Source organism: Geospiza fortis, unplaced genomic scaffold (genome assembly GCF_000277835.1).
Source record: "Geospiza fortis unplaced genomic scaffold, GeoFor_1.0 scaffold128, whole genome shotgun sequence".
In the NCBI taxonomy this organism is placed as follows: domain Eukaryota; kingdom Metazoa; phylum Chordata; class Aves; order Passeriformes; family Thraupidae; genus Geospiza; species Geospiza fortis.
In genome coordinates this window covers 2,241,844-2,267,296 of record NW_005054420.1, presented here as the reverse complement: position 1 = coordinate 2,267,296, position 25,453 = coordinate 2,241,844, and the positions used below count along the sequence as shown (strand labels likewise).

Here is a 25,453-nt window from a genome sequence, read left to right as displayed (position 1 = left end):
GATCCCCGCGGCCCTCACAGCCCCCCGGGCCCTCCCGGGGGCGGCCCCACGCACGTGTGTGGCCTGTGCCGGAGGTTCGCGAGGCACCGCCTCGGCTCTCGCTCTGGTTTGGGGCGGGCTGAGGCGTGTGTTCGCTTCACTGATTCCTGCTCGCCTTGACTGTCTTTGATGAGATGGTTAAGACACGAATTATTTCATGGCGAACTCAGAATTTGCCAGCTTAAATGCAGATTATCAGTGACAGGCCTTTAAAGTAATGAGCTTAAGGGGCAAAGCAGCAGCTTCGAAGCTTTGTGTGTGTCAAAATTCACGAGACTTGGAGCTGACACTATGTTTGTGACTTGTGTGCAGCTGTTGTCACTGGAGACACGGAAGTACCTGGTGTGCATTAATGACAAATGCGATGGCCAGCAAAACTCCCATGGTGGGTGGAGGCATCGCTTTCGCTAAAAAACTCTATCAGTAGGGAAGCTTAATGAGGCTTCTTAGTGGGTAGGAGGTGTAAAGGTCTGAACTGAAGGTACAAAGATCTGAGTTGAAGGCTAGGGGAGGGGGAGACAGAAGAGGGTAACGTAACTCCCACTGCATCCGTAAACAGTGTCCATCATCCACAAACCTTAAAATCAAGTGTTTCTGCAGGTTGGAAGCCCTTAGTAACAGTCCAGGCTACTGGCGTGGTCACTGAAGTAATGATGCCTTGACCTGAGCCAGTGCCACTGGGTTCTCCTCAGCCCAGGGAGTAAGTGCTGCTGTCCCTGATGCTCACCACTGACTCTGTCTTACTCAAGATTAACATGTGGCAGGTGACTCCATTTTTGACCATGATCCTTCTCTTAGGGTAAATTCTTGGTCCATCTGGAAGTGTCTAGAGGAAAGGAAGGCCCGGTGAGTAGGTGTACTCACTGGAAGGGCTGTTTCTGTCTTGGTCCCGGGGGAGCTCTTCCCTCTCTTGTCTGGGGGCAGTGGTGCTCCCCAGCTTGCAGGGCTTGCGCTGCTTAGCAGCCCTGCAGCCACATAGTGTTCTGGCAGCAAATGAACAGGTTTGTTGGAGCTTTGTATACACTGTGTCCAGTTCTTTTCCCTGATAAGCCCACCCAGCTGGTCTGGAAGCCATCCAAAGTATGGAAGCAAACTTAAGATGGAGAAAGATCTACTTTGTGTGGAATTTGCTTTAGAAAGAAATTGGAACTTCAGTTTTCCATAAAGTCTGGGGTTTCCTTCCTCCATTTACCACATAAAATTTACCACATTTACCACATTGTTGAGTTTGGTTTTCCAAGCAGTTCTGTGTCATAGTTTGAGCTGTCTCACATCTTATTTAATCACAGCTGAAGTTCCTGTAATTAAAACCTATGTCTAATTCAGATACAAAATAGAAATCATTGGAAGCCTACAGATTTTGTTTCCCTGTGTTTAGAGAGGTGCATTCTGCAGGAAATGGGTTGTATCTAGTGAGTCAGCTCCTCCACTGCTTGGGTGAATGGCCTGTGCCTGACTGTGAGCTAGCAACTGTGGCTGCTCTGGAGTGAGGCAAACCTTGTGTTAGTGTTTTCTCTCGTCTTTCTGAGAATTGTTTTGAACCATTCAAAAAGACTTGGTGTGATAATATCTTGGGCTTGGTTTCTAGGAATTTTTGCTTAGAGCTCTGGAGGAGGAGTCTTCCCTTTCCACTGGCTTCCCCAGCACGTTTACTGGTGTGGCGTGTTCTCCCCAGGTGGTTCTGTAGCTGTCTGCCAGTGAGAGCTGGGTTTTGGCACCTGAATTCACCAAGTGCAAGGTGTTTCTCAGGTGAGCTGGCTGGTTGGCTGCCTCTTGATAGACCTGGAGTCTCCTCAGCCCTGAAATAGAGGGAGTGGGTTTCACTGTGCCTGTCCCCTAAGGCCTGATGAAGGCTGATTGCTGTAGCACACTGAATGCTGCTTGGCATACAGGTTGTGCACTCTCCATGGGGGATGGAGCTCCTGTGGACTTGAGCTCTCTGGGGCCAGCAACAGGGTGGTCTCTCAACAGCAAGACTTGTAAAAATGGTGTGTAGGCAATGAACCCTGGGTGGCCCAGGTGACATCGAGAGGTCCCTTCCAAGGTCAGCAAATCTGTGAACTCGGCACAGTGTTTCCTAGAGGATAAACTGACATCCCTAGAAAGAGTGAAGATGGCTGAATGAAATGGAACATGAAGGTGGCAGTCTAGACGTGCATTGTCTGCACTTCTAGAAACTCAGTATTCTGCTGTGATTAAATACTGAAAATACTTAACTCCCCTAAGCAGTTGAGACCCTGGATATTGTTACAGCACAATGAGCTGATTGTTTGGGCTTGAATTTAACCTCCAAATTCTCAAAGTTGTTCTTTCAGCCAAGCTGTTAAGGAAAAAAGAAAGAAGAAAACAATTAATTGTGTAGAGTTAAATGTATTTTTGCAAAATGTAATGTCTTCGTACTTTCAGAAACATTTAATGGTAATGCAGATCTAGTTGACCCTTTTTATTTATAAACTCATGTACCAAAAATACAAAACACTTTTATCAAAATAAGATTGAGAACTTTGATTTGGAAGTTAGATCTGGCACACCATGTGAAATGCAAACACAGAACAGGAGGTCTCTGCCCCAAAAACGTTTACGTTTTATTAACTTATATCCAGACCTGAAAAGTTCAGAAGTTTGCCAACGCTCCAGAACGTTTATGCTATGCAGATACTCCCTAAGTATGTACTTTATGTGCATGCTGTGTTGGGGCTTCCATCACACTCTGTGTTGGTCCTGTTTTGGACAGTGGCTTGATTCTTTAGTCTGACACTGGTCACACAGGCACTCCTGTGGCAAAATACTCGGTGAACATCAAGGCATTTGATAAGCTGGGAAGGTTTGTCTGACTCAGGGCAATCTGTGATGTGATATAGTGTTGCATGCTCTGATATGATCAAATTTTATTTGAATGCTTAGAGGATTTCCCTCCTTGAGATAATTTATTAGGTTAAAGTAGTCAGAGTATGAGGTAACTTCAGAGGTTGCTTCTGATTTTAAATACGTCAAAGCTAGCAGAAACCCAGTTTTTCAAATGAGTTAATTATTTTCTCTGAAGGGGACTCTGAATATGTGTGCTGTTTTATTGTTTATCAGGTATTAGTGGCGTTTCTTATTATGCTTGTTAATTTTGGCAGGTCCTTCTCCTCTACAAAGAAGCTTTGTTGCCAAGATTTACTCTGAAAATGACCTACAGTACCTACTGCAGATGCCTGCAAGTGTAGAAGCTGATAAATCATATCTTCTTCCCTCCCCTGACTTTCCTGTTTCCTCTGGAATTTATACTTCTAAATTTTTTTAAAGTTAGACGTCTGTTGATGACATTTGGATTACAACTGTGAGCATACCTATGCAAAGAGACACAAGCTACCCTGAGCACTTTTGAGGTATGTATGCCTGCTGTGACTTAGAACACATGGAAGGGGAAGGCCATCTGATTAGGGCAAAGAGAGCTCTAGGTGTACATATTCTAGATTTAGGCTGATGTGCACTGTTTTGCATGGTTTTAGCAACAGAATATACATGTACACAGTGAGGCTGTAGGAGCACCAGAATACCCAGCTGGCATTGTATGGAGGGTGACCTTGGTTGAACCTACTGTGGGAGTACTCAAAAGATTGTATTTAGAAAAGCTGTATCCACTGCTCACCCATTCAGTTCCTAAATACCACCATGATCTGCAGAAATTTTCTTCTTCAAAGTGCATGTGTCATTGAAATGCACGTGGGAGGCCATGGTGGTTGCTCTATTTGCTTAGGTAAAGCACTCACATGAAGTTACAGAGTATTTGCCCTGAATTTGGAAGCATTTGGAATGAAGATTAGGAAAGAAGGATATTTTGCTTGCCTTCCTGTGCACAGGTGCTGGCACAGTGGTCTCTGCGCCCAGAAAGGAGCAGTCTCATTAGACAATATGCCTGTGATGTACAAGACACAAGCAGAGCTGGGTGGGATTTGCCTTGTTGCTGTGCAGGTTTGTCCCACGCAGGTAATGAGATGGACAGCCTTGGCTGTTTCCACAGCATAGAAAGTAACCAGTATGCATGGTTTTATTTTCCTTTTCCTAAAGCCTCCTTTGGAGGCTTTTAGCTGTCTATACATATTCTAAACCTGGAATGAGGAAGCTGGCTAACTGCCTCTGTATGGGCTTAGAAGAGGCTGGTGTGCACTGATAACATCTTTTCCTTCTGTAAACTACTTGGACTCCTTACCCCTTCTGTGATGTAGATGCCAGCGTTCCAGAGCAGTGGCAGTTTTGTCAGTTGATGGTGGGTTACAGTGAAAGGCAGCCAAACACACACCTCTCTGGCTTCCAGAAGAGACATTCATTAGTGGGTTTAGTTTAAAAAGGAAAACTAGTTGTGCTGAAAGTAGCTACCTGACTGAATCATTCATCATGCACAGTTGCCATACAGGATATATTTAGCAGACAACATGCATGCTTTTGTTGATAAGCTCCAGTGATTCAGGCTGAGATGACACTGGAGGGCCACAAATCTGACCTACCTCCCTGTCTGGCTTAAAACAGCCTGATGGTGTTCCTATAACAGGAAGGCAGAATGGGCTGTGTTGCAGTGCAAGTCTGAGCTGTGATGGGCAGCAAAGTGCAGTGGTTGGGAAGGGGATCCCTTACATGCACTGAAGGAACTCCTCCATCATTTGCTTGCAAGCAAAGCTGGGGCCAGGGATTGGCATCTTGGTGAGATTCTCTGTTATAAGTGGACAGAAGTTGGTGTAGCACACTTTAAATGTGTTTCTCAGTCTGCTTGGACAGTGTTATTTGGCTGTGGCGGTGTGCTAAAGCAGCATTGGGCAGAAAGGAGGAGCATTGTTTCCTGTAAACTGCTTTCATAGAAGCTGTAGGAACACACTAGGAGTGGTTTGCTGAGCTGCCCATTGCCACCTTATTGGTGCTTTATGCAGTGTACCAGGGATGTGGATTCTGCAACCCAACTTGGTGCATTTTTTTTGGTGGTATATAAGTAAGTTGTGATCTCTGTAATCCTCTCAATTAATGGTGCACATTTCCCAAAAAAACTGCCATTCTGTGAAAATAGAACAAGTCCTGCAGTATCTTTGAATACCTGTAAGAATACATAGAGTGCATGTCTCCATGAGTGTATATTCCTAAACAGAGTATTAGTCTTTATTTCCTTAACTGTAAGATAATGTTGACCTACCTTTGTAAAACATTAGGTTTCATGAAAAAAATAAGTGCAGTTCAATTATTCAAACTCATATAACTAAAAGTGAATTACTAAAATGTTGGGTGACAAGGAGATTGAGTATAAGATAAAGTTTTCTTTTGATGTAAAGAAGTGATCTGAAAGGTGAAATTGTGTACATTAGAGAACGTTGCATTAAAACTGTTCTAAAAAGTTGTCTAAAAGGGTTGTCTAAAAAGTTCAAAGAACATTCGAGAACGCTGCAGTGTTGAGATGAATGGTACTGCTGTTCATTCAGCTGGTGGGATGGGTTATGACAGGAAGTTTGTAGATACCTACTTACAGTTTTTTCAGGCGTAAATTTGGCGAATTTCAGTATATTTTGGATTTGTGTGAGCTGATGGTGTCCTTAACAAATCCCATAGTGGCCTTCCATACTGAAACTGTTGACTATTATTTTCCTGGAAGCCAGTTGCCATGGTGATTATCCTGAAGGCAAATAAATGTGTTTTTTGTGGTTCCCAGTTTTACTAGTTTTGAGCAAAAGGACTGTGGCCTTTTCTGGGATCACTGGAAGTGCTGCACCCATAGCACTCCATGTTTGTAAATTCACTGCCCCTGAACAAGCATTTCATGCTTTAGTGGGTCACAGTCATAAGGGGTAGCATCACTTGTCTGTGAGAAGCAGCAAGTGTCCTTGCTGTGATCCTGAGGTAGAATAGCAGTTAAAATGGGAGAAATGAACACAGAACGACTTTGGGTCAGAATCTGTTAAGACTGAACTTAGCTCATTCAGGCCAGTGATGCCTGACTGACTAGTAAGGCAAAATCTCTATTGGTAAAAGCCAGTCCCTCCTAGGTGCACGGGGCTGTTGTCCTTCCCTGTGGTGGCTTTCAGCTGGGATAGCCTCTAGCTCTGGTTGCTACTGATTTATATTGAATGCTTTGTGGAGGAAGATATTCTGCATATGTGAGCCTTTGCATAACAGAAGAACTTGGCTACGCATTGGATACCTGTGAGAAGTTTGACTGCCTGGGCTGCAGAGCATCCTGTGGTAAGAGGAGCAGAGAGGGAGGCTGTATCGGTGGCTGCTTGCTGCTCTGCAGAGCAGTTCCTGTGCTGGTCATGCTTTTGCTGTGGGAGTTAGTTCTCAGCTGGTTTGTTGTGCTGAAAGTTTTGGTTCTGGTTTACTGAAGTCCTTTAAATGCTTCTGGTGTAATTCCAGTCTGTGGGAGAAGTACAGGATCCAGTACTGTACAATCTCTTTATTAATAATATATTAATATGGCCAGGTGAAGAATTTTGTAGGTGATGCAAGATGGGAAGTTGATAGACCTGATGATAGTACTTGCCATTCAGAGGCACCTGGATAGGCTTGAGGAATAGGCACCCACCTGGTATAGCCGGTGTTCTGTGACCACCCATGTACTGAAATTCCTATCATGTACCTGTACTGGGAGCCTGACCAGCTGCAAAGCTGCTCTGCAGCTAGCAAACGGGTGTTCTGGCAGAAACCCAAGTTGCACAGCAGCTCTGTAAGGAGCCATTAACTTGTGTCTTGCTTTTGGCTCTGATTATAAGCACACACCTTCTCAGTGGTAGCTGAAATTCAGCCTTATTTCAAATAAGATTGCTCTCTTCTTATGCTGCTTTGAGTAAAGATTTGTGGATTTTTTTATGTGGACTCTACCATGAATGTGGGAAGAAACATGATTTTGGCTGAGGTTTTAAATGCATGACTACTTGTTTCCCATTGGTAACAAAGTAGTCAAGCCCAATTGCTTTATACCAAATTACTGCCTCTGTGCGGCTGGATGTGGAGGTGGATATTGAAGAGCAGCATATTTGTGAGTGGCTGCTTTGCTGTGCTGTGTTTGTGCAGTTTGGGTGTGTGTGTATGTGTGTCTCTAAAATGCATGATAAGATCTAAGAGAAGAAAAGAACCGTAGATATGCATCATTATTTTTATTGCAAAAGTCCAAAAAGTGAGCAAAGCAGGGAATTCACAAGTCTGTGTGGTAGCGGTTGATGGATGGCTGACATGGGTCCTGTTCCAAAAGGTGCTGCTCTGAGGGGATAGGGAGTTGTGGCTGTGCTGGGCTGGTTCCTTGGCACCTGAAAAGAGGCCTGGCAGCATGTCTGTGTGCTGCAGGGCAGGTGCCCATGGTTCTGCTCACACGGTGTCTGTGAGATACACAGGCCAGGCTGATGCTGTTCCTACTCGTTAGGGTACATAGGAATGCAGTTATATTGTTCCTTGTCTCAAGCTTTGCTTGATCGTACCTGGGACTGGGAGAAGTGGCTGTAATGAGTCAAGTCAAAAGCACCTTATGCATGTCTCCTGTTTCTGTTGACAGCTGATAGCAGGTTTTTAACATTGAGAACAGGTAAGAAGGTGTGGGTGGGGGTAGTCTTTTACTGATAGGTCCTCCCAGCCTCATACAAGTGCTGACTGAAGGACTTCAAGCAGTGTTTGATGGGTAACCTGAACATCTTGTTTGTAGTCCTGCAGGGAGGAATGTGCTAATGCGTGATTAGAAAAGGCCCCGTAAACAAACTGGCCCCAGATTAAGGCCACTACTGTTACGCTAATACAATTTTTTTAAAGAGTCACACTTAAGTAAAAGCTCCCTAGACTTGCAGTCTTGAAAAAGGATCAGGAAGGAGAGTTTTCTTCTGAAGAGCAGGCTGAAGCTGTCAGTGGTTGAGCAGCATCAACGGTCAGAATAGCGATGACTATTGACTTCTGGTCAGAATTTGTCTTGCCAGATTTGTGTCACATTTTAAATAATACTGGTAGAAAGAGCTGGTTTTGAGTCATTAGGGGGACTGTTTTACCACTATGTGTGAGGTTAGTTCTACTTCTTTCACGAGTCATTGTAAGTATGATACTTTCCAAGGGCTAAAAGCACATGTTAAAATCACACATAGTGTGGGGTGTGGGTTGGTGGTAGATGATATCTTTCTTTACAAGCCTGCTAATTTAACTTGTTTTAACCTCCTTACAACTGCAAGCCTGGAATAAACTATTCATTTAGAACTAGAGTTGCTAAATCTTGCCAGCATCTCTGCTGGCATTATCACAGGTAATTCTGCTAGGAGTTAAAATGAGAGGCCATCTCTTCTTTTCTTTGTATTACTAGCATGCTTAGATGTTTCTCTTTAATGCCAGAAATAGGTGTAGTATAACCTTTTGTCTTCCCTTGGAAGTGGAATGAAAATATCTGCATTTCCACTTTATGGTTCACTTGTTCCCGACATTTGAGTCAACTTTGACATGCAGAAGGTGGCACTGTCTCTTGGCAGACAGGCAGTGAAGAGATAAGAGCAGCTTTGATCTCTCCCCTTCACCCCTTCCTCTGCTGAAAAGATCCTGCCAAAATTCTTGTCATGGCCTAGTACTGTTGCATTTTTACAGAGACTGAAGAATCAGATCCAGATAATGTAGATGTTAATAGGAGAAGTTAATAGTAGGAGTGCAACTGACCACTAAAATACTTGAGATGCTTCAAGGAATTAAATCCATTCTTTTCTTTGTGGAAGACACATTGTTTTGACTATTGGCTTAACACTTCTTCAGTCTTTTCCTTTGGGGAGGAAGTTTCTCTGTTTGCAAAATGCAGTATTTGAACTGTAGAAGTGAAATCACTTGTATTCTGGTGAGTCCTTGCTGAAGCTCACGTGAGTTCCTGTTTCTGCAGCTGTTATGGCCATAGCATCAGATAGGAGGTTTTTGACAACACCATCTGGGAGTAATTGTGTACCCTGTCTGTCTACTTCCTCTCTTTAACCTTATTCCAAAGTTGTTATAACTGGGTCTATGGTCAGATTTGTCCCTCAGTCCTGTCTTCCTTCAAGTAAGAGTTATTTTCTTTTGTATTGGTTCATATCACAGCCGTGGAAATATCTGTACATACAAAAGCTAAAATTGAATGCCATGCTGTGGTTCTGAAAATGAGCCCCAGGGGACAAAAGAGGTTGGAAATGTCTTAAATTGCCATTTCTGTTGTACTTCTTGTGTTGTGAAAGGACAGCTTCAGATCCCTGCTTGGACTGTGGCTGGAGATGTCCCTTCAGTGTTCTTCAGTGAAGCCCTGAGTTCAGAGCATGCACTTGGCTGGTTTTTAGAACACAGTAATAGGGGTCCAACATTTTTCCCTTTTGCAAAAAGCAGAGGTGTTTTTGAGGAAATGCTGCTGTTGGCTTAACTTCAGTTTCGTTTTGAGGAAGAGTGGGTGAGGATGTCAATTTTCTGAAACAGGCCACTAAATTAAGTGAAAGTGTCAACTGTCAGCCTTCCTGTGGCAGACCACACAGTTTTGAATTGCAGGTTCCCTCTTGAGCCTAGTAAAGCAGGCTGTCTTCATAATAATTCTTCATCCAGTTTGTTTTTCTTCTAAAATCCCTGCAGACTGCACTGTTAGTGTTGTCTCCCAAATTTTAAATATGTTCACAAAAAAAGTCAAGAAAATGTACATGATACATGTAATTGTCAATGTCAACTAATCAGAAGACTCTAGTTAAATCTTTCTTGAACATTCATTTAGCTTTCTTGAAGCACTGTTTTTATATAATGTGATGGAAAATAGCCTATATGTAGCCTTTTCCAGAAAATAATGTTTTTAAGTGGCTTGAGTAGGTTCCAGTTACACTGCTGTACACTGTTCATAAATGAATCTGAAGCAATCAACAGGAGAAATCATGGAAGTATAACATTAACCTTATAAGAGCAAATTTTAAGTTTGGTTCTCTGCTGTAAAGGTGTCACATGACCTTTAGGCAGCTTCTTGATCTTTCTGTGTGGGGGTTTGCCTGAAAACTAGGGAAATAATAATAATTCAACATAATCTAGGAGCATTCGAAGGGTGAATTCACAGACTGCTCACATGTTATGGTAATATAAACCTAGAAATTCTTTATGTAGCTAAGGAATTCATCAAGGATGAAGTTCTGCTGAGCTGTGGAACCAGCAGCATTGCCCCACAGTCAGACTCCATGGCACACCAGCTCTAGATGCAGCAGTGAAGTTGGGAAAGACTTCTGATAAATAGGCAGATCACCAGCTATAGAAATACAGCTGAAACATTTTGCTTTGGTTTTCACATGAGATTTTGACATATCACAAACACAGAATGATTATGTATTGGTACCTCTGCATGGTTAGTAATTTTGGAGAAGTCTTGATCTTTACTTCATAGCTTTCATTCAAACAGTGTAACCACTGAGTTACTGAATGTTCAGAGAGGGGTGGAAAAGATGTCAGGAGTAGAAAAGATGTCAGTGGCAATTGGTTGAACTCCAAAGCAGCAGAACCATTTCTGAAAACCAGTCACTCAACTTTAGGCCACTTTGAGTTATTATTACTTAAATAAACATGGAAAATTGCCTCATCTTTGGTGATGTTGTCTATGGTTCTTAGATGTGAACTTCTACTTTGCAGAAGAACCAGCAGTCTTTATTCTACATTCAGAGCAATGAGCAAGCAATACTTGCTATAGGGAGGGCATCAGTAGTGTAGAGGTTGCCCACAAGTGTTATTGAAGGTACTTGATTCTGATGTAGGTCTACTCAGGAAGATGTTTATTAAAAAGAAATTGAAAGGAGAAAGGGATCTGTCACTCACTAAGGTAGTGTTTGGTATATGCTCTGTGAGTGACAATAAGTGAAGTTTTCTCTTATCTACAGAATTAATATGTGAGCTTTCAGGAACATAAACTGTATACATTAGTTCTGCTGGTCAGCAGTATTAAATATGAAGTTATAGGAGCTGTTTCAACAAGATGTGGATCTGAGAAGAGGCTGATGTTGAAAGATCTCCTTCTGGTATGTCTGAGCATGCTGCCCTGGCACATGTGAACCATTAATGGATATAGTAATAGAAATGGTGAAGTCTTTTTGGTGTGGCAAAGCATAAAATCTGCTGATGAAACCTTTGTAGTTGCTATTTGTTAATGTGTATGGAAATGCATGGGAAAAAGTGACTTTCTCCCTCCCCACCCCTGCTTCAGAGAGGAGGAGGACAACAGGGGATCTACTCTCACTCCTTTTTCCTTGTAACATACTCACCTCTAAGAAACAAGTGCCTGGACTGTGTAGAGCTATTTTCGGCTTGTGAGGATTTTAGGAGAAACATTTCATGTTTCGTATGGGATCACATATAATGCCATTTTTGTCCCTGAATATCTTAAAAATCATGTAATTCATACCTAAAGACACTGCCAGCCTTTTCCTTTAACAGTGCTATCAGCCATACTCCCTTTCTGGTCTTGGCCTGGGGAGGATCTTTGTGTATCTATATCTCGTGTTTCTGGTTTTCCTTTCAGACTTCAGTAGAATTAAAAAAAATATTTTCTTGGGTGAATTTTGGAGGAGGAGGATGATAAAGAATTATGTATGTAAAACTGTAGGTATCTTTTCCATTAAAGATAGTATAGTATTGTTTTCTGTTTTCTTTCTGCCTGTATTCTACCATTTACCTAAGGTATTTGTATTTAATTAATTCTTGTATGTCTTCTTCTTCCATTCTGGCCCAAATTCTCCACTCAGACTTTTTCAAAATTGTTCCATTGTAATAGCTACATATATACATTTCTCTAGATATTGGGTTGTCATGTTACTATCCCGTTTTCTTGAGTCAAATTACTTACTCTGTTACTGATGTCTTCCTCTTTAAATGTTTTCCAGATGACAGCCCCCTTGAATTTTACACCCATTCTGGTTTCTCATGAGGTCTTTTTTCTGATAGAATTAGCTGTTAACACACCCAGAGCTTTCTCTCCTTATTTGCTCTGCTGAGCAATGATGCTTTTAAAATATCTTAATCCTCCTTTGGATATAAATCGCTTGCTAGGGTTCCCAATTCCTATAACAGTGGCTTTCCATTGTGTGACTGTTGCGTCTTTAGTCTTTCTTGCTAAACTGTTTGCCTGGTTACAGACTCCATTTTGGGATGGATTTCTGAAAATAATCTGGGATTTCTCAAACTAAGCTGGGCTTTTTCTTAGCAAAAATCGCTTCTATTCTGAAACAACTGAAAAGTGCTTTTCTTTTACCAAATAGGATGAGTGGGAAGCATCTCCTTCCTAAGATCCCTGCTAACTGTGATGGCAAGTCTATAGCGAGCTGTTAAATTGACCTGTTTATGAAATAAAAAGAATGTGAGGATTATATAGCTAATTATACTTCAGCATCTTTATTATTAAGGGTTCATGGTGTTCTTATATGTCATAAGAGAAAGGTATTTGAAATACTCTATGAGAAGGCGGAATTTTTCCTGTTTCCTTTCCTTGAAAATAATTTTTCTTCCCCATTTCTGCAGTCCTGTACTGTTTGTTTCTGTAACAAGTGCTTCAGCTGCAGATAAGTGATCTCTAAACTGGTTTTCAGTGGTAGCTTCAGAGTTCAGTTTGTTTACAAAAAACTCTGATTTTGAAGGGAATTAATTAAACTGATTAGTTTAAAGTAAACTTTCACTTGAATAAAGTCTAGAATCAGAGGGGCAAAAGTATTTTCAGACTTGTCAATTTTTTTGAAATGTTCATGTTACAAAGTATTTGATAAAGAAAAAAAGAAAAGTGAAAGAGTGGGAAGAATTGTCAAAAAACATCAAAGCCAAGATGATGGCTACGCTTTGTAAGTACATGGAAGTGAAGGAATTTTGATTAGCCCCACGCAATAGTTTCTCAAAGTTCAGAAGAAAATGGAGCTTCTGACAGCAAGTGGGAGTTTTGGTGGTGTGTCAGTTAGGGCTATGCTTCACACGAGGGACAGTACAGGTAGTTTTGGTGCTAATGCCTCTTAGTGTCCACCTGTGGGCACTCTGGGACACAGACTCTGAACTATGGCAGCCATGAAACAATTTGAGCCAAAAGCAGCTGCTGATCTGCAGGTCCTGTAATGCTGTAGGTCATTCAGTAGTGCTGTAGGTCATGTCTCTGAAGACCTTGCTGACAAAAGCTCTTATAGTTACTATGAATAAAAAGTAACATTAAAACTTTAAAAAAAGTAGACAAATAGTGTGACTGAAGTTCTGTTAGTGACGCCTCATGTGACCAGTACTTCACACATTGTATTAGTTCTCCACTAATGCTAGTATAGAAATGGATTTTCTTCTATAGGAAGATATTTTTCAAAAATGTGTTAATTCATTTTTCCAAGTTCCTAATATTTGCTGTCATCACTTTCTTCATACTCTAGCATCCCACTTCAGTGGATCAGAGTAACCCTTTCTTCCTTTCTTTCTGTCTTAGGTGGGAATCTGATGTGGAATAAAACAGTCAAAATACCCCTTTTGTGCAGAGTTCTTGGGGTGTTCATCTGAAGAATAGTGTGCTCCCTGTTTTCAAGAGCTGGTTGAGTTAATGATCATCTTTGGAAAATCTGGGTGATCTGGCTGTGTTTCAGACTAGTCCTTGAGGCTGCCTAGAGAAGTGTGGTTACTGTGTCTGGTCTCAGCTGTCCTCTTGTCGTCTCCTAGCAAGCACCTGGCCTTTGGGTCTTTTGCAGAAATGGACGGGCAGGAGCTGCCAGGGGACAGCAGCTGCCTGTGCAATGAGCTGTGGCAGGTGCAAGTGTGTCCGAATGCCGCAGCTTTTACCTCCTGTGAGGTGAACACCAGAGCCAGCTGTTTGACCTGGGCTGGAGCATGGAGAATGACTAAATAGGAGAAGAAAATAAAATCTACATGGTGCACGTTGGAGCCCTAGCATCTTCCTCTGCTTTCGGCCTGTGGTGGTGGCCATAAACCCCAACATAAAATGCTCCTTCACAAGAACTTCTTGATTAACTCTGTAAGATTCAGTTTTAACTTCAGTCATATTTTTATCCCTTCAGTTATTTGAAAGTTTAAAACAGGACAGCTTCCAGGGGCACTTGCATTTCAATGGAAAAAAATTACTAAAAAAAAAATTTAAAAGTTGGAATCATGTTCTTTCTTTGCTGTTTATGTATATCTTTCCTCCAGTTTTCAGTATTGTATCTCATACTCAATTTCTTTTGCAGTTCTGTTCAGTGGAGGGACTGCTGTGGGTCAGCCATGCTAAAGGGCAAATGATGGAGGCAAGTACAAGTTTATCCTTTCACTACTATCTAATGCTGATTTTGCCAGTTTTTTCTTTTGAACTGTTTTGTTTCCCAGGGCTCCTGGAAAATAATTGCACAAATGAAGGGCTGTATTAGAATGTTCTGGGGTATAATAATGTTGTAACATGTGCTCAGTTGGCTGTATATGTAATTGTGAATTTTGTTCCTGATGTAATGTATTCTTGTTCTTGAACTCTATGGTATAAAGTATTGTTTCCTCCCGCTAACAGAATATAAAAGTGGTTGTAAGTAGAGAAAACAAAAGTGACCACAAAAGTTGAATCCTAATGCAAATAAGTGTGCTAATTAATTTTGAAGATTCACAATTCTTCACACTTAGAGAATTTTTTTCCCCAGAAATAGATACTAGAACAAATAAATGCTTGTAAGGACCTTCATGCCAGATGTGTAATTTGCAAAGCTCATTTCAGGCTCACAACAGACTTATCCTGTGGAAATAGAAGTAGGAGATGACTACAAAGCTCCCATTAGGAACCTCTGAGAGGCTATATAATTTCAGAAGTATGTTGCAGAATACACAGGGTGGTCATATCTTGTTTGTGAGCTCACTGTGGGCTGGTTTGTTTCAGGTTGGTTTGTAAATTGCCATAGGGTTACTTTAAGCAGGGTAATTTTTTCTAGCAGATAATATGTGGAATTCCAGTTAGACTCAGGTAATGTTCTTTAAGACCAGCAGCATTGCCAGTGATAATGTGAATAGAGAGTATGCAGGAGATCAGAGAGATCCTGGCTGGAGAGTTTACCCATCATCTTAGATAAGAACTGCAGTTCTTCAGTGAGTCCTGACTGAAAATAAATTCTGAGTGAACGAGCTAAAATGAAAAAGGCAGTTATGGGTCAGCTGTCAGGTTTGTATTTTATATGCCAAATAGTTTTGGGACTCTTGCTTTTTTAGATGGTGAGTTTTGTTCACTGAACCATTTGGTCTGTTGGTTTTTGCTATTTTTTGTCCCAAAACATAAATTGAGTGCAGACCTGTAGTCTAACTTTCTGCAAAACCTGTTGCCTGAAGGGGAAAAAAAAAGATTAAGAAAGAGGAAGCTCAAAAGCCAAAGCACACTACTAGAAAGAAAGGCATTTTAATTCATTTAAGATAGTGTTAAGTATGTAGGTATGTTGTTGGCACATCTTTTTTCTTCTGCCACACAATTGCTGCATGAATGTGGGTAAATATATTCTTCTTGGATGTAGTTTATTCCTTTGCATTTAATGTGTTACTGATTAAACTGGCTGGTAAATTTACACTCAATGCTTATAGCATCTTCAAAGCACAGAGGTAAAATCCTGCATGATTCCAGTGTTCTGCTTTCTGTAAGTACTGAGTTTCTTCTTGCCTCCAACTAATAGCAGTGACACTTGAAAAAAAGAAAGAGAGAGGCAGCTCTTCTGATATTTTTGGACGGCAATTTGGAAAGCATTTTGGAATATCTGTTTAACCCATTGTGTTAGGTTTCAGATGCACAAAATCTAGAGCACTCCAGTTGTAAACTCAATGCATTCTGTTTCTGCAGCTGTTCTAGCATAGAAATGAACACTCTCAAATCCCAAATATGCTGAGTTTCAAATAATTCTTTTCTAAAGCGTAGACTGCTTTCTGCCAAGATTGAGGTAGACCTTTGTGAGCCGATTTCTGTATTTATAGAAGCCTAATCAGAGTTTTCTCTTGCAGAAAACAATGGTCAGCTTCTGAGCATGTGATCTCATGGTGCTGATGTAAAACCCTTTCAGTTACTGTATCCTTCCTTTCTTCCTCCCTTTCATCCCCATATCTTTGCTGACCTTCTCCCATAGTTGTTGCTATGAGCAAGTGCTGAGCTGCGCTGTTGTATAATCCAGTCCTGCCTGAGCCCAGGGAATGACTTGGGTTGAGATCTCTAAGAACAGATGTGCAGTTCCTGTGCCAGAGGCTGAGCTGCACATACCTGGTGCTGATCCCTTGCAGATTTGGTTGCTTAATCTACTTTTCAAAATGCATTCTTGTTTCCTCTGAGAGCTGTGGAGCAAGAGTATGCCAACTGAAAGCATTTCACTTGCCTATTCTTGCTTGAAGATAGATTTTCACATCAGGTTTCCAGTGCCATCAGTGGATGCTGGCTGTAATAAGCCATTTCTCACTATGTGGAAATGAATAACTTATTTGGAAATGTTCTGTTTTTTTGCATGTGTTAAATACTGTTAAGTTAGGGCCTTAGTATCAGATCTTTCTCAAAGAGCAAAATTAATTCTGCCTAAGTGACTAACATGCTTTTCAGAAGTTTAACCTCATGTTAGATGTTATTATGGGCTTGTTCTTAATAAACAAAACCCCACTGGTTTCTTCTTGCTTCTCCCCTTTTTGAACAGCTTTTTTACCTTTCTTGCTTTCCTACACCCTTTGTGCTGGACTTCTCCCCCCAGGCAATGAATGACTTGTCTCACACAAGCTTTGGCTTCTGCGTACAGCCTAGATGCAACTAATGCCATGTGGAGGGGTGCTCCAAGGACTGATACATTTTATTTTGTTAATGGCATGTTTTGCACATTGGATTTTTAACCCACACTTGCTGCATGGATGTATAATAATGACTACTCTTTTGTTTAACATTAGATAAGCATGAGATCACCGTGGCACAGCTGCATGTGTAGTCACTCTTGAAGCAATTACACACCTAATTGGCTGGCAATCTTGGCATTTTCAAAATAAACACAAGCCTTTTAAAGAAAGGGGACGTATTTATGTATGAATAGTCAAATAAACTTGTTGGGTGTCATCAATGGAGCCGTCTGGCACTGAACAGTTGTCTGATGACCCTGATCCTGGAGGCAAATCCCAAGATCAAGAAACCAAAAAACAACATGAATCAGAGCAAAAATTATCCAAAATAACACATAATGCTTTGGAGAACATTAATGTCATTGGTCAAGGCTTGAAGCACCTGTTCCAGCATCAGCGCAGGAGGTCGTCTGTTTCTCCGCATGATGTCCAGCAAGCTCAGGCTGAGCTGGAGCCTGACCTGGATTTGGAAAGCCAAAGCGTCTGTGCTGAAATTGATGGTGTCTCCACCCACCCCACAGCTCTGAACCGGGTGCTTCAGCAGATCAGAGTGCCACCCAAAATGAAGAGAGGGACCAGCCTGCACAGCAGGTGGGGCAAGGGAGATGCCCCGAAAGGAAGCCCGCAGATCAACAGAAGGTCTGCTCAGGATATTCAGTCGGGTCGGCCCAGATCATCATCCACTACAGATGCTCCCACAAACTTGTCTGTGATGGAGATTGCTTCTTCTATCTATGTAGGTGGAGAAGAGGCCACAGCAGCAGCAGTAAGTTACTCAGATTTACCTTTGATCTTTATCATCTCCCTGTATGTTTTCTTAAGCCCTTTGAAATCTTGTTTTGAAAAGCAGGTTTCTTTCAGCAAATTCAAGTGGTACTGTGTTCAAAAGCTTCTTCAGTGGTGAAGCAAAGAGCTTAAAAAATGCAAGCATTAGTCATTTTCTCACATGGCAGGTGGCTGATTTTATATGTATTTGATCAGTGAAATGAGAGCTACATTTGAAACATGTTAGGTTGTTTGGATGGCACACCTCAGTCAAACAAGGAGTGATAGCCTGAGCAGTCGCCAGAGTGGTCCTTCTTAGCAACTGTTAGCTAGTTCCTGCAAGAAAACCTTCCATTTACCTAGATGACTTTTTAAATTCCTCTCTTATTTTCTTTTTTATTTTATAAAAGCAAAGAATTCTAGTGTGAGTGGATGGTGTTTTGGTCTTTTAGGCTGTGAGAGGCTCTGGGAACATGGGCTGCGGCCTGCACTACAGTCCAGCCCCTCAGTGCTGGGTTGTTTGTATGTGGTTTAGATCATCCTGGCTGCTCTGCTGCTGAGGGATCACTGCTGTCTCCTTCAGTTTGTCCTGCCTGTGTGGGAAAAGCAGTCACTGAAATGACAGTCTCCGTTCTGTGACACGTTCTTGCAAAGTTTGCCTGTCAGCCTATTGATGATATCAAGAAGCAAGCAGCATTTGTCTTACCATTTCTCCCCTTTCCCAGATCAATTTAGTTGAAGCATTCTTGAAGTTTGATGTTTTTGGGTTTTTTTTTTGTTTGCTTTTTGGAAGACTAGTTTTCTGATTAACTCATTTTAGTTTGTTCAGGAAACTGGTTCAGAGAGTCCTCTGAAAAACAGCCCTTAATAACAAAGGGGTCTATGGAGGCTGGATATGCTTTGTTTCCTCTTGCAAGGAGTCTGCCTGGAGCTGTATCTGAAGCTTTTGCCTCTTGCTGACTGTTACAACAACAGAGATAGTAACGAAGTAGTTATGAAAAGCATGCACTCTCCTGGGCTGGTTAACTTTGCAGTTAGTCAAGCCATTGAGAGTTATGAGAAGCAGACCTCATAATAGCTTCAGGTTTACTTGTATATTGCCTCTCTCTTCATTGTGAGTGAACTCAGGATCTTTGTTTTAGGACAATTTTAGGGAAAATTGTTCGTTTTTTGAGTTTGTACCCAAATCCAGCAACAGAAGTTTATAAAGCAAGGTCTGGTTTGTTGATTTCAAGCTGTCGTCCCTTTACTTCATGTATGAGCAGGGAGATTGAACAGGCCAAAGCATATTAGGTAAGTAATGTGGGAATATGGGGAAAGGCCTTTTCTCCCAACTGTGCAGCTTTGTCTGATGAAATGTTTGCCTGGATTGGTGGTTTCCAAAGCGGAATGTGGATAGGACAGTCCACTGGAGTGTAGGAAGGAAATATTTTTTGGTTTGTTTTTATATTTATTTTCCTTTATAGTTTGTGTTTCTGTGTATGTTTTAAAATAAGCATATTGTAATAGTTGAGTAGTACATGTACGTAGTTTATAAATAAGCATACATGTATTGGGAGTCCATGCTCAAACATTTTGTACTGATTGAGTGTGCAAAGTTTGGAAACTACTGGGGTCACGTGGCAGGAGTGACAGGAAAAATGAAGACTGTTAATCTGATAGCATTCTGCTACAGCATCTTGCAGGTGTGAGAACAAGTTTAGGAGTCACTTTTTGGCATATAAGGGCCTGTGATTAGGTGAAGCAGCCACTTCCACCCTGCAGCTGCCATTCCTCTGGAGCAGCACGTGGTACGGAAGAGTGGCTGGGGACAGGGTCCCTGGCCTCGTCAGGCAGTCGCCCCCTGGGAGCCATCCTTGGTGCTGCTGGCTGTGCCCTTGGTGGCCTGAGGGAGAGGGGCTGCACAGGCTTTCTCCCCTCCATGTTGGAGAGATGAGAGAGGGGGACTGGAGTCTGACAGAAGAAAACAAAATGAGGGGGGAAAGGCCACCTTTGGGGACTAAACCATCAGAGACCTCTGTGATCAGTTTACCCTTGGTAGAGCTTGGTGAATTTCTAGCTGCTTTATAATATTTGCACCATCTTATGACAGACAATAACAATGTATACTGTAGGTCTAAAATGACACGGCCAAGGAAATACTGCTATGGAGAATGAGACATAAAATGAGAGGGAGATGCGAGTGTCAGTCCCTTGTACTGAAATCACGTTGCATGTGCCTGTTTTTCTGTTACTAACTTTTGTCTTTCAGCAGATAGTCTGTAGGAGAGGGAAGAAAGATGGGCAGGAGAGTTGGACTTTCTTTTCCTGGAAAATTTTCGCAGGTCAGGGTGGTGTACCTCATTTACTCTCCTGAGAGCAGGTAACTATCTCACAGTGTGGCACAAAGGTTGGAAGAGTTATTCAGTAGTTTAGTGCCTTCCAAATGTGGGGATCTCTACCCTCTCATGCCTCCAAGAGCCAGAAAGGTCAAGACTGCTGCAATATTGCTATGCAATCTGTATAATGTTGGGAGCTGTAAAAATCACATGAACTATGCTTGACTTAATTTGCACAGGAAACAAAAAGTAAAAATTGAAAAATAGAAATGTTGGGTTTTTTTTCACGGAGAACAACAGAATGTTGTCTGATATTCTGTGAAAAGCACTGTGTGTCTTTGCCATATTAACATAATATCTTGCTGTTGTTTCAGTCTGAGGCGTACTGTCTTGGCTATGGCATGTGTCTATACATACTAGGTTTAAAGTATGTTGATGCCAGTTGAAGTTACAAATTAATGGGAGACAGCTTGCAGGTTAAATGCAGATGAGCTTTAAATAATATATAGCAGCCTTTACTGAATTTTCAGTATAGAGATGTAATGCGTTTGTAAATTAGCTCCATGTAAATTTTAAATCACTGATATGATTATTAGCAGAGCTTCTTGGTTTGTCAGATCAGTAAAGCATAATGCAGTCATTTGGTAAATCACCCTTATAACAGATGTCAGTGCTGTTTTCATTGGAGAAGCCAGCTTAGCATTCAGGCTGCTGCGCTGCTAGAATTTATGACTATAAATTAATGAGTTGTTAAGTTGCAAAAACTAACTCTTCATTCAACAATTTGTATTGGAAAATTATTTACAACACACTTCAAATGAGAATCAGTAAAGAGCCAGGAAAAATCTGAAATCATTAGAGCAAACTTAAAGTTTGATGTAAATTCAAACTTTAAACACTCTCTTTAAGTTATGAGGTATTGAAGTTGTTCCTCACAGTATTACTTTAACCCTAAGTTCTCCTATTTTATGTAGCCTCACTGAGACTAGATTACATAATGAAGCTTAAGAAATAGAAATAATTTTTTTGAAGTGTCTGGCAGATAATGCTCACTCATCAGGGTTGAGAGTCCTCTGGATCCCCAGGTTCTACCAAGCCTGTATGGATTGTCTCTGCATCTAACTTTCACTTAACTTTTTTTGTTGGTTTGTGCTCACTTTCTCAACACTTTGCCTATTTGTCTCCTTCAGCTTTTTGTGATGTTATCTTTTAAATAAATTTTTGACCTTTTCCTTTTAATAAAGCCACAGCAATTTCACTTCCTTGGTTTTGGTGTTTGCTGTTGACAGTGATGCTACACTGACTCACCTTCCCTCAGCAGAGAGTATTTCCTTCAAAATTATTTAAGAATTTCTTAAATCCATCTATAATTAGAAAAATGTCATTGAGCTACAGCATTGATCCATCTGTTGTGAACATATGGGCTGTACAAGCTACAAGGAACAGAGAAACAACTCACAGAGTGGAAAAGTTGTGATTTAATTATGACAAGAACTATGTAATGTAGGATTTGTAGTCAAGCAATATAACTCTGTTTTCTGGTTCCTGTCTTCCGTCATTGTTTGCTTTGCTGGTACCTCCCCCTGTAGTGACACAGCTTGTTCCCGTTGGTGTTGGATGTGTGCCAGTGGTTCTGGGGCTCCTCTGCCCTGTCAGGTAACAGATGTTGAACTGCACAGGGCTGTGCCCATGCCTTGATGTCACCTGTGTCACTGTGCTGGCACTGCTCTTGTGGCAGGAATTCCTGCTCTCCTTTCCTTTCTTTCATTATTTTTCTCCCAGTATTCAGATCTATTCAGACAGTTAGGAAGAGTAGTGAACATTTTGTTTGCTTCACATGCTCTGTACCTGCTCACTAGGCTGTAGAAGTGAGACGTGAAGGTCTCAGGGAGCTGCAGGCACTGCACACCCTTGTGTGCCATGCACCCTTACTGCTTTTAAGATTTGACTGTGACTGCAGAAGGTTTTGCTATGAGTAGATGAAGGAAGTCATCAGACTTGGATTGCTGAGAAATTAGCCTTCATTTATATTTTATCAGAGGCTTATTTTATCAGAGCATTATTCTATATTCTTTTGTGGGTGGCTGTGAAATTGTCAGTGCTTCTTATTGGACCGGCAGGAGCGTTACCTGTTGCAGAACTGTTTTGTCAGGCATGGATGATCAGGAGCCCACGTGCTTCAGTCTTGCTTACTACTGAAGCTTAAAGACCTGTTAAACACATCTGGGCTATTTCCATATCTACCATGTTTTGTGGAGTCAAGCCCTGAGCGTCATCCTTCTGTGCAAGGCTCCACAGTGATTAGAGTTTATGCTTGACATTGCCTACATAAATGCTGTGTTGAGCTTGGCTAAAGCTTGTGATTTATTTTCTTGTTGGGTTGGTCCTGCTCAATGCTGTTACATATGCTTTTTAGCAGTAGTGCTATGTCTGAACACACGATACTTTTCCTTTGGAAAAGGAAAAAACACTTAGCAGCTTGGCCATATCCACGAGGTAAATTGCAAAAGTGCAAAAGGAAATTTTGTAATTAAATTCCATGGTATACTAAGAACCTCAGGCGCCCATCATGGGGCAGCTGTGGAAGGGCAGGGCTCAGGGCAGGGAAGCTCTAGGAGCTGAGTTTTCCGGCCAGCTCCTCAGAGTCCCCTTCTTCCTGAGTCACATACAGAGTACCGTGTGCAAGGAAAAGATGTATACAAGATATGGTATTGATATTAGTTTGTCTTGCCTTTCTTTTGTCTTGGACTTTTTAAACTTCTGAAAGCTCCTATCACATTACCGTTTTTCCACCCCTTTTTTTCCTGGTGTCTTTGTTCCAGCTATATAAACCAGATGGAAGTCATCTTTCTTCATGTGCTGGGCACCATTTTGTCATTTATGTTGCATTTTTAAAAATAGGTGTAGCCAATGTGTGTCTTTCACTCCTGATCCTCAGTTTCTGGCATGTGAGATGTCTTCTTAGGCCTCACGCTTCCTTTTTCAGGAGCTTCCTCTTTCCCCAGCCTGCTTATTTCACATGGCAGGGTCAGTTTCCAGCTGTCTCCTGATTAGATACACCTACACTTTCCTTTTCATGTCTATAACCCCATTGCACACACACACACAACCTCCCCCACTAAACACTGTGCCAGAAAGCTTAGGAGGGTGATGTCCTCAAAATGTTGTATTGTTAACTGAAGTGGGGGGTTGGGTTGGTTAGGTTTTGGTATTTTTTCCCCTGCCAATGTTTTATGTGTGGATGCTGCAATGTTTTGGAGAGAGGAGTCTTTATTTCTTGTCAATTCTGCAAAGCCCCTGGGCCAAGGTTGGACCCTGGGTGCTGGGACCAGGTTGCAGTGTTACTGCATTGGCACTGGGGCTCACAGAGGCAACAGAGCTGCCTGCTCAGGCTACTCAGAGAATTTAGAGGTTCTCTTACCATACAAGAGAAGCATAATACAAGCTCTGCTTTAAGCACTGGTTTATGTGAGGAACGAGGTTAAGCCTGGAGCAACTGTCAGAGTTTAGCAAGGGCTGTGATAGTGCCTTTCAGGTAAAGGTGGAAAACTCTGGTGGTGGTGTAACTTTGCCTGTAAATAGGTTGACCTTGTGTTTATATGGTTCTTCAGAATAATAAGTTTTGGATGAGCCTGATTCTGTGGTGCTGAGGTCCTCCACTCTCATTGGGAATGAAGGACATGGAGTATTTTGTAGTGTAAAGGAGAATAAATTCTTAATAATCCTCTGTGCACAAAATGTTTTTAGTTGACAGTATTGTTACATTCTCTGTTTTCTTAGTTTGTTGTTGAAATAGAAGGGCAAATGTTATCCCAAAACAACAGATCAGATTTTTCTGAATACCTCATTTACATATGTTTGCATGTGTAATAATCCTGCCACATGTTGTTAGGCTTTGTATAGAAGCTGAGAAATGAGATTGTCATAGCATTGAAAGTGTAATAATTAAAATCTTACTGAGATACTTCACTTGGGCTTTTATTTCAAGCAGTCTAAATATTTTTGCATAGATCTTTTCTTGTAGAGGCAACCCACTGAGCTGGGAAAATCGGGATTGTGGTTGTTTGAAAATGGCTGAGCCTGCACAGATCTCATTTGGGTCTCATGTACTTACAGAGCTTTTTGTGTGGTAATTAATTATGTGTCAAGACCAGAACAATGTTGATGTTTGAGAGATATGAAATTATTGGTACTTTGGTGAGCAGTTGTTTCCACATGAACTTTTATCCATGCCTGTGACCCACATGCAGGACCCAGCACCTGGCCTTGTGGAACCTCACTGTGATTTTTACCATGGAGATCCCTGTATGGCTTGCTGTCACCTGGGCATGACACCAGTGTTGGTGTTGGAGCATGGCTGTAGTGAGGTCAGGTTATTCAGTCTGGATTCTGGACAAGCAATTGGTTTGGAATGTTTGGTGGAAGCTCTTGGCTGACACCTTCAGGCATGACTGAGAAGACAGACCAGCTTGGATTAATTTAGTATGAAGCCGTTGGGTGGATTTGCACCTTTTTGCCTCCGTAGGCCCAGACATTTTCTAGTTGCCGTTTGTTTGTTTTAGGGCTGCAGGAATGATGAGAAAAAGGATTTACTGTCCTGCACTGGGATTCTCATAGAGCAGCTTTTCAAGGCTCCACTCACTTCAGTCCTACTGTATCCTGGCAGAACTTCACATGTCCTCATCCACTTGTCAGTTTTGACAATAAGTTTTCATAAATATTTCAAGTATCTTTGGGTTTTGTTTATCAACTTAAATCTATGTTCTGTTAATGTCCACATTTTAGAAAATTACTGCATATACTTTTGGCATAAGTTTATGGTCTTCAACTTGCAGCTGCATCAATATTTTCCAGATAAAGTAGATCCTATGGGTATCACAAACCTACCAGCAATAAGCTTGCTTTTCTTAATTACTTGCAGTGACTCCTTCTAAGTGTTCACACTGGTCTGCACACTGCATGATAGCATAAACAAGACAGCAAGGTGCCATCCTTTCAGTATATGTAGCACAGTTGTGAAAGAATGAACAGTTTCTCTCCAACTGTAAATAGTCTTAGTGGTGACTTATTTGCCAGATATTTTTGCAAATTCTTCTGTCCTGAACACCATGCAATACACCTAGGAGAACCACCTGTGAAAAGGGAGAAGATAAGAGTTTTTTATAACATTAAAACCATGTGGAAAGTCTACTGTGGCTGTGAACAGTATGTCCTGGATCTCTAAAAGATGACTTTGGCTTTAACCCATTTCCCAAAGAACAAGCAATCTTAGCGCCATACTCTAGTGTTGGCTCTCCAGTTCAGCTTACAGTGGTGGTGAGCATTTGGTAATTTTTTTTTAACTGATTGAAGTAAAATATTTGTAGTTTTGGTCATAAGGGACTGGAAATGCTAAAAATTATTTCACTTTCAGCATCTGCAGCTGAATCATGTTCAGCCAGCACCAACTTGCACAGTTCCTGTGAAGGGAGAACTTGTACTCTTTAGGGAGAGTGAAGCAGGTGCTACCCTGACAGCCAGGTGTACAAGAACCTTGATAGACAGTG

At 41.5% G+C, this 25,453-nt stretch overlaps 1 protein-coding gene across 4 annotated transcripts in view; it reads left to right on the top strand.

Moving 5' to 3' along the window:
- The first annotated feature begins 1,634 nt into the window (after positions 1–1,634).
- The window catches only part of TMCC1 (transmembrane and coiled-coil domain family 1), a 73,776-nt gene continuing 49,957 nt past the window's right edge, over positions 1,635–25,453 (top strand). For 3 of the 4 annotated variants that reach the window (XR_004082337.1, XM_031061613.1, XM_014309314.2), the window contains exons 1-4: positions 1,635–1,788; positions 3,162–3,410; positions 14,190–14,246; positions 16,879–17,590. Coding sequence is in view for 3 of the 4 variants with exons in the window: in XM_031061613.1 (XP_030917473.1) it covers positions 17,045–17,590 (546 nt within the window). In the remaining variant the exon portion in view is untranslated. Of the gene's footprint in view, positions 1,789–3,161; positions 3,411–14,189; positions 14,247–16,437; positions 17,591–25,453 lie in introns of those variants that run through there. The other variant, XM_031061612.1, reaches the window with a different exon arrangement.